The sequence below is a fragment of the Nelumbo lutea genome, chromosome 8 (assembly GCF_056320005.1).
Source record: "Nelumbo lutea isolate HS-2025 chromosome 8, American lotus-T2T, whole genome shotgun sequence".
In the NCBI taxonomy this organism is placed as follows: Eukaryota; Viridiplantae; Streptophyta; class Magnoliopsida; order Proteales; family Nelumbonaceae; genus Nelumbo; species Nelumbo lutea.
This window is the reverse complement of record NC_142691.1, coordinates 5810948-5820702: the sequence shown is the minus strand read 5'-3', so window position 1 is coordinate 5820702 and position 9755 is coordinate 5810948. Positions and strand designations below refer to the sequence as shown.

The window sequence follows — 9755 nt, the reverse complement described above, 5'->3', positions numbered from 1 at the left end:
TATTCGGGCAAAAATCAATTGGGAACGGAGAAGACCCACCTGTTGCAGTGGGTCGTGGCCCACTGCAACAGGTGGGCCACTTTGCAGCACCATCCCTTACTCATATTGAGTTCAAAAAAGAATCTACAACTAAAATAGAACCCAGAAAACAATGTGTAAGGCAAAAGTAATGGTGTTCCAGACCATGTATGTGGAATGTAACTCCAGGCCCAAGATAAACCTTCGAAAATGTTATACACTTGGATGGACAACGTAAATACAGAAGCAACTTTTACTTCCAAAGATGAAAATGAATTTTCTTTTCTTTTGTCGTATTTAAAACAAGACCACACTTCAGTTGTATATTATCTTATAAACCCCTTTCCAAACTAGAAGTGATAATTTGATATGATGCAAGATCCTAAAGAGTGAGCCAATGATAAGTAATTACAACACCCTGAGTTGCAACCAGCAACAAATGTATATGAATTTTGAAGCAGCTGATATATTAAGCTGAAAAGTTGGCAGCTGCAGCTGCACATGAATGCACAAATATGGACTGCTTATATACATTTAAGAGGAAGAAAATATGAAGTTGATTCCAATTTAGTCGAAACACTTCCAACCAGATGTAGCAAGCCAAAGACTATGCAGTGGCTGCAGCTTGTTCTTCAACAACTTGTGATGCTGGGAGAAGCGTGCAGATGAGATTGCGATCACCATAGACATTATCAACACGTCCTGATAAGCCACATCCAACAAATCCCACTATTATTAGAAGCACTGAAAAACTAACTAAAACACAGAGACAAACATAGACAGAATACATTCACTCCACAGCCCTGGAATAAAGAGTAGGAAAATAAAGGATGGATTGGCAATTTGAATCAGGGATCACCATCCCTAGATTAAATGCCAGTGGAGTTTCAATTGAGCTTCATTTTGTAGGATGAAATCTAGCCAGCCAAACCTACCCAAGTTGTATCCTTACAAGACCAATTTTCCACATGGGCATCGCCGTAATGTTGCTCCCTTTACCTTTAGCAATGTAGGAGCATCCATGAAAACTCTCAAAAGAGAAAACAGCATACACAACTTAACTTTATGTTATGAAAATTTCTCCTCGGAGAGGTTCAAAAGATTAAGAAAATCTGGTCATAGACTGGGTAGAAGGCTAAGAGGTTGTTTAGAAAAAAAAAAAAAAAAACCCAAGAAAATGAGCTAAGAATCTACCCAAACTGGACAAATTCATATATAATGAAGCCAAGCAACAAATAACGGAGACATGGAAAACAACGGTCATACTATTTTACTCTTGACATTACTGATATAAAATGGTTTATATGTTATGAAGATCCAACAATTGGTTGGTACCTGTTGTAGGCCAGAACTTAGCAGTGCGAAGCCATGAAGCAGGAAAGGCCGCATATTCCCGTGAATATGGTTTTGTCCATGCATCAGCCATGAGCAAGGATGGGGGATGAGGAGCTCCCTGCATGTGGTTCTCAGTTAATCTCTCTGGATATTATGTCCAAGTAATGTCTCCAAATATGCAATTATGATGCTACAGTTTTTCAGATAGAAATCATTAGTTACTAGTAACCAAACGTAAACTCTATTTACCTTGAGGACATTGTTGTTAATATCAGCCTTCCCATTCTCAATCAGAGCAATTTCTTTTCTAATAGATATAAGAGCATCACAAAACCTGTCTAACTCAGCCTGAAAAAGAAAATAAAGTTACTTCAAGCAGACAAAGGAGAAAGAAAAAGGACAACGAGATAGATGTACCTTGCTTTCACTCTCTGTTGGTTCAATCATAAGAGTACCAGGCACTGGCCATGACATTGTTGGTCCATGAAATCCATAATCCATAAGTCTCTTTGCAACATCTTCAGGCTCTATTCCAGCAGTATTCTACAACACAATCATTTTGTTTTTAACTCCAGGAACCAACAGAAAAGGAATGAGTGGCACACACTCAAACACACACACACCAAAAGAAAAATACTTGAGGTGAATGAAGTACCTTGAAACCTCTTAAATCAATGATGAATTCATGAGCAACTGTCCCATTTACACCACGGAAAAGAATGGGGTAATGGTTCTGCAAATGCCAAAGCATAAGAATGGAAATTGCAATAAAAATGGTGTTGTCTACAACTTTTTTTCCACAAAGGAAGCAAAAATCTGCAAGTATTTAATCCAACAAGATATACACACCCATGCATTTTGTAAAGATGGGTGACAAGCACAATTGAGACCTCTAGTTTGAAATTAATTGCAAAATCCTAAATCCTATTATGGCCTTCTTTGAAAGCAGCCTTTCTGTTATGGACGCCTTCCTCAGGAAGACGTACCGTTGCCACCGGCAGCAACAGGCCCCGGGCCCACCGCCAGCAGCAGCAAGGATTCAGTGATGCTCATCCTACCCAGTTCGGCAACAGCAGCCTTATCTAGATTAGATTAGCTCATTTTGCTTGTTCTTATCTTATTGTTCTTATCTCTTATCTTATCTTGTTAATAGCTTATCAGATTAGGATTAGCTTAGCTTATCTTATCTTGTTAGTAGCTTATCAGATTAGGATTAGCTTATCTTATCCTTAGCAAGATAGAACTGGAAGTCTCCCTATTCAGCAAGGAGACTCCCCTTGATTAGGACTCTTGTAATCTCCTATTTAAGGAGACCCCATTATTGAATGAGATATCAAATAATTCAGTCAAGAGTGAGTTAGTAGAGTTGGTGATCTCTTGGACAAATCACCAAGGGCGCCAAGATAGGTTCATCACGAGCAGGAAGGAACAAGGGAAAACAGGAGGTTTTCCCCGTGGACCGACCCGTGACGAGATCCTATTCCCGGGCCCTCAACACTTTCACTAAAAGGAGATGAATCAAAACTGGCCTTATTTTTTATTTAGAAAGCAATTACCAGTTAACCAGACCACTTCTTAGCACATATTCTCTTTTGAAATCTTAAATTGTATACTGGAGATAGAAAAAAAAAAAAAAGAATGTTTAAGGATTTTTTTTTTGATAATTGAATGCTTAAGGATTATTTACAGACCTCCAAACGCTTTGCCATGTAGTTTGCATTCAATATCGCTATCTTTGATGCTTCTGTGAGTCCCCCGGACCCCATCATAGCTATGTAGGTATAGGAAATTGGTAAAATAAGTGCAGAACCCCAAGGTGCAGCAGAAATGGTACCAAGTGGCTGGGATTTATCAGGAGCTGGTATACCACCCGTAGATACCTTCAAAACATTTTAACAAATGAATAAGAATCTGGAATTGGCTCTTCTGCATTTTAGCTATAGAAATTAAAAAAAAAAAAAATCCAGGAACTTCAAACCCTTGATAACCAAATGTTTCCATTTTATCAGTTTGTAAGTTCATGCAGGGGACAGTTTGTGAAGCGAATCTCCACCTTCATATTGACATCTTGAATGAAAATGTATGAATAAAAAAAAGAAAAAGAAGCAGATCATACACAATTACATATAAGGTCATTATTAGACTTGATATAGTTATTTTCAGTTCCATTCTCTCATCAAAGTTAACTAAAGATGAGGTACACAGACATATCATGGTGAATATATAATTTCTAAAACATATCTTCCGTGACATGTAACTAATAAATTAACATGTGACTTTAATCAATAATGATAATAATTTCTACTGCGTTTCTCTAGCTTTTCTCTTATAAATCAGTAGTCATATCTAACAGTACAAATTGATTAATTGGTGTCAAACCTAGAACTAACCAGCATTTATATGCCCTCTCTATGTGCTAAATGCTAATGCATCTCTACAAAATGCATGCTGATTGACAGTAAAAGCAAACATCCCCCATTGTATCATGATGTAATAAAAGACAACAGAAGAAAAACAAAATCCGAAGAAGTACCCTCTACTCAAATAAGAATATTGAAGACTCATACAAACAACAATTATCTTTCCAAATCCTAATTAAAAGCTTCCAGTTATTGGATTAAGATGGACCATGGAATCCCTAAAGAAAATAGAAGCCAAGAAATACTAATGGCCCCTTCAGTATTGTTGCACAGTGAAAGTGGAAATCCACTGATTATAAAGCCAGTCCTCTCTAGATGATTCCATATCAAATTTGAGGGAATGCTTTCATGCTGCAAGAATTAGTGTTCTTAAGAAAGCAGAAGGCCAGTTTCTAACATGGCTCTGCAAACTGAAAAATTAGTGCATAACTATGTCATAATATTATTGTTTCTTTCTTTACCCCTATTTTCATAAACAATGCTGAAATCTTCATTATCAGATTCTCATGAAAGGAGTCACACTGACATTATACCATGACAAAAAGATCCAGTTTTTCCTGACTTCAAAAACTAACACTTGACAATGATTTAAACATCAGGGATCCAGGAAGCATGGAATGTTAGAAATAAAAATTTCTTTCAAATTCTTGCTGTTCTGGCAAGCAGAACACAGTTCAGGCGTACTTTGTAGTCAAGTACAACCTTATAAAATAGAAACACACAATACCTATTGCATTATTGATAAATAACAAGAGCATACCCTGGAAAATATGTTTCAAGGACATTCAATTCCAACAAAAATCTGTTCATAGTTTAGAAATTACTCTTTCGCATAACAGAAATATAATTTGTATTTTCCTTTTCTGTATCAGTTCAATAACTATTGCATGATTGATAAACAACAAGAGGATACCAAAGCAAGCATGTTTTTCAGGACATTAAATTCCTTCCAAAATCAGTTCCAAGTTTAGAGGTTACTCCTTTGCACGACAACATTTGATATTAACCAATTGTCTTACCACAGGATGAGATGGCAAAAATGGTGCCAAGTGTTTCTTCACACCAATTGGACCCATGCCAGGACCGCCTCCACCATGTGGAATGCAAAATGTTTTGTGGAGATTGAGATGGCAAACATCTGCTCCAATCCAACCTGGGCTTGTGAGTCCTACCTGGAATGAAAGAAAGAAATTTGTCAAAACAAAATGAAAGTGACAGACTGTACTGGAAAGGATGATACTTCATCATTGTCAGTAGGCACCAATTGATGCCCAAAATAATGGTAGTTACCATCCAGACCTAAGCAAGTACAATTGTAACAGGTCGAAATTCTACTTGACTAAAAGCATGACGACCTGAATAGTATTTACCCAACATGCAACCTCTTCAAATGAAACTACATTCAGTCAGGATACATTGAGATAAAAAGATCAAATTCATCGCATGGGAAAAAACATGACCTGGTATGTATGAAGTCTACAACTTTCACATATAGCATGAGAGAATAGGATGGAGAGAAGTAAACCTGTGCATTCATGTTAGCCCCATCCATATAAACTTGACCCCCATTGTCATGAATTATCTTGCATATCTCATCAATGCCTTCTTCATACACTCCATGAGTTGAAGGATATGTAACCTGTAACATTCAATCAAGCATCTCAATAAAGAAAAGGTACTTGTGTTACACATGTAATGTTCTTAGAAGTTTTGTGTTAAAGGTAAATTCCAAAACCAATTTCAGAACAAATTATGCATACCATAAGAGCAGCTAGGTTGTTTTTATTTGCCTCAGCAGCCTTCCTCAACTCTTCAATATTGATGTTTCCCTTGGCATCAGTTCCAACAGAAACAATTTTCATTCCACACATAGCTGCACTTGCAGGATTGGTTCCGTGTGCCGAGACAGGTATAATGCAAACATTACGGTGATGATCTCCTCTTGCCTACAGTTGTTATCAAATGGGCATATTATCCTGATGTGTACAAATTGTAGAAACCCTTTATCTCACGCCAGTGGAAAAAGATGCAAAAAGGCATCACATTACCATATGGTATGCACGAATAACCATCAACCCAGCATACTCCCCAGAAGCACCAGCATTTGGTTGCAGTGAAAAAGAATCAAATCCAGTGATGGTGCACAAAAGTTCACCTAAATCTTCGAACATTTCCTAAGAGAGAAAGAAACCCATAAAAACTAAGCAGTTGTGGTTGACCATTGCTTATTGTCTCACACTTAGAAATGCAATATTAAAATTAGAAATTCATGGCAGATGATGCCCTCTGAGTACCTGATACCCCTGAGCTTGCTCAGTAGGGGCAAAGGGATGAATGTCTGCAAAGCTAGGCCATGTCACAGGCATCATCTCCACCGTTGCATTCAATTTCATTGTACAGGATCCCAGGGGAATCATGCTGTGGCATAGCGAGAGATCCTTTGATTGCAGTCGATGAAGGTACCTGAGGAGCTCGTGCTCTGTATGATACCTGTTTCAAGGAAATTGAAGTCAGATTGGTTTATAAAATACAAAACATAATATCAATAGGAATTCCGGTGGGTAGGGATGTACGTGTTAAAAATTGGGTGGGTAAGATATGGGCTCTGTCTTACGAGCCCTGGTGGGATGACAGACTGAACCTCTGGTGCAAGAGATGCTGCAGTGAATGTCACCTGGAAGTTATACCAAAAGAAGGTTACAGTTACACCATAAAATAAACTGATTAATATTGAGAATCATCAGCATCACCAAAAAATTAAGATACTGAAACTCACAGGTTTGCCACAAGCAAACACTTGGAAGAGTTTATCCACATCTTCTAAGGTGGTTGTTTCATCAAATGACACAGTTATCTGACAAAAGAACAGAATCCAAATCAGATTCATAGTATAGATTCATGATTTATCAACAAGTGGCAAAAAAAAATCATGCTTACAGTGTTTGCATCCACAATCCGAAGATTTATCTCACTCTTGTAAGCAGCATCAGCGGTTGCCTTGGAATCAGCACATTTGATCTTCACTGTGTCAAAGAAAGGAAGACCTTGGACATCCACTGTTCCAAGTTTCTTCAGCCCAAGTGCGAAAGTCCCAGCAAGTCCATGGACTCTCTGTGCAATTGTTTTAAGTCCTTCTGGTCCATGATAGACCGCATACATAGCAGCCATATTTGCAAGCAACGCCTACAAGTAAATATGTAATACTATTTCAATCCAAGCACAGAAAACAACTGAACTCATAATACATATCCAAAATGTTAACTGGGAGGAACTAATCTCAAACCTGTGCAGTGCAGATGTTGCTGGTGGCCTTGTCTCTCCGGATATGCTGCTCCCTGGTCTGCATTGCCATACGCAAAGCAGGCTTCCCTGATGAATCGACACTGACACCAATAATTCTTCCAGGCATCATCCTCTTGTATTCCTGGGATGTAGCAAGGAATGCAGCATGAGGACCTCCATACCCCATTGGAACACCAAATCTCTGAGCCGACCCAACGACAATATCAGCCCCGAATTCACCAGGGGGCTTCAACATTGTCAGTGACAACAGATCCGTCGCCACAACAACTTTGACACCATGTGCGTGAGCATTCTTTACAAACTCTCCATAATCCAAAACCTCGCCCTCGGTGCCGGGATACTGAACTAAAACACCACAGACATCACCGGATTTGTAACCAAAATCCTTCAGATCGGCAGTGACAACGTTGAGATCGAATCCACCGGCTCTAGTCTTGCAAACGTCAATAGTTTGCGGGTGACAGTTGCTGGCAATAACGAAAGTCTTCTTCTTTCCCTTCTGGATGTTGTTACACATGGCCATTGCCTCTGCAGCAGCAGTTCCTTCGTCGAGAAGAGAAGCATTGGACATGGGTAGGCCGGTAAGATCCGTGATCATGGTCTGGTAGTTGAGCAAGGATTCAAGACGCCCCTGGGATATCTCGGCCTGGTAAGGAGTGTACTGGGTATACCAACCGGGATTCTCCATGATGTTTCTCAGAATGACACTGGGGACGTAGGTGTTATAATAGCCCATCCCAATGAAGGATTTGAAAATTTTGTTCTTGGAAGCCAATTTCTTCATGTGTTCGATCATTTGGCTCTCCGTCAAGCCCTCGTCGAACTTGGGAAGCTTCATGGGTTGAATCCGGATAGATTTGGGGACGGTGGCATCGATAAGGGAATCCAGGGTGGAGTAGCCACACGACTCAGCCATTCGACTTTGTTCATCCGGGGAGGCAGAGTTGTGTCGACGAGGGAAAGTATCACTGGGCTTCAAGGCTTCGACAGAAATCGATCGAGTCTGGTACCCAAGACCGAACCCAATATCGGCAGATCGAGAAGCCGTACTTGGGAATACGGAAGGAGATAGAGAGGAGACATACCTTGCAGGAATGAATGACGCCGGCGAAGAATAGGAAGAAGCTGCATGGCGCTGCTGCTGCCTGGACTCATGAACCAGGCGTCGGAGAATCGCCCGGTTGGCGAGCCGGCGAGCGCGCTCCATGATTCGCAAGGCTGAGGGATCCCCCGGGTAGGTGGTAGAGGACTATTGTGTGTGTATGTAGAGAGAGAGCAGGGGAGAGTGTGTAAATATACGAATATATAAATATATAAATAAGAAAATGAAGAAAATTACAGTTCACCAATCCAAGATTTGGTGACGGTGGTGGTTGAAGGGTGCGTAGGTTAAGGGAATGCGCACTAGAAATGCACCAAGAAGAGACAGGAGAGAAGATATCATGACCAACGTGGCAAGTGTGGGAAGATGTCCTGTGTTCAACCTCTGCCTCTGAAGATAAATCTGAGCTTCAAATTCTTGGAACCCAAAACGAATGGAAGGCGTAGCCTCACTGAGGATGGAGTTTCAGTGGCCCAAATTTGCTTTCATCTCTGTCTACTATTTACTATCGCTCCCATTTCTTTGATTTTTGTTCTATTGGATTGAAATAAATATATACAAGAAAAATCCGTTCTTTTCTTTTCTAGTTTTGGCTTGAGAAGAATCTGAGATTCCTCGTTGGCAGGTCTCTCTTTCACTTCCTACTTATCGTTTTCTCCTACCTCACAAATTAATCTACACGTTTTTTTTTTTTTTTTTTTTCTGTGTTCAGAATTCACAGATGCTTCAAAGCAAAAAAGATTGAGGTTTCTGTGTTCAGAATTTTTCTCGTTGGCAGGTCATCGTGTTTGTGCCGGTGTCGGGCACTTGGGTTTCAGTTGCTCCAACTAAAATATCAGGGAAACGGGACGGGAGAAGCAGGTTCGAAATTAAGTGATCCTTCCACTTCCGCCTCTGTGATGCTGCGAAGCAGAAAAGGATGAGGTTGAGGTTGGCGGCCACCGAACCCGAGGGACCCACAAAACTATGAATTATTCTAATTTGTTTAATAATTAATTAATTAAATTAAAGAAAGTTGCAACTTTACCTGCCAAAGCAAAAAAGAAGGTGAATAAGTTTTGATTTGAATATTGTTGCATGCAAAGTGGGAATCTTGGAAAATTTATTACTAGAATTTAGAAGCAGTCGGCAGGGTTTGGAAAACGGGGCCTACCAAAAACCGAGTTACCGAGTTGAGTTGGTGAAAAGCGAGTTGAAGAAGGTACCGTATATTCCTTGGTAGTAGACGTTGAAAGGACAAAAGTGCCCCATTGCCCACGATTGAAGCTGATCCAATCACCAAAGGCCGGGATTCACCTCGTGGGTCGTGGCTAGGGGTGTTTCAGTTCAGGTTCGTATATTTCTAGTTTAATGCACGACGATAGAGGAGGATAGATACTACTCTCGTCGTCTTGATGCAAACGAGAATTAATGTCTGTGTCTCGTGCTTAGAATTCTTAGGGAACCAAGATAATTTGCTAATATCTGTGTACAATACAATAAAAAAAATAGAAACCAAAAAAGGTCTCCATTGGAAAGACAACTTAAAAAGAGACTTCACTGATAATTCAGACCATTCTCAATTAGTTTTGGATAGA

The 9755-nt window shown here is 39.8% G+C and overlaps 1 protein-coding gene across 1 annotated transcript; it reads right to left on the bottom strand.

The window, feature by feature from the left end:
* Window positions 1-360: 360 nt before the first annotated feature.
* LOC148842363 (glycine dehydrogenase (decarboxylating), mitochondrial) lies at window positions 361-9253 on the bottom strand. The gene is made up of 15 exons (XM_088956884.1): window positions 7057-9253; window positions 6711-6956; window positions 6550-6627; window positions 6347-6447; window positions 6068-6263; window positions 5822-5947; window positions 5534-5719; window positions 5299-5412; window positions 4793-4945; window positions 3045-3233; window positions 2009-2086; window positions 1771-1896; window positions 1603-1701; window positions 1354-1471; window positions 361-720 (listed from the first exon to the last, which is right to left on the bottom strand). Exons 1-15 carry the CDS (start codon window positions 8281-8283, stop codon window positions 626-628), a joined length of 3132 nt encoding a protein of 1043 aa, XP_088813010.1. The 5' UTR covers window positions 8284-9253; the 3' UTR covers window positions 361-625.
* Between the last annotated feature and the right edge of the window lie 502 nt (window positions 9254-9755).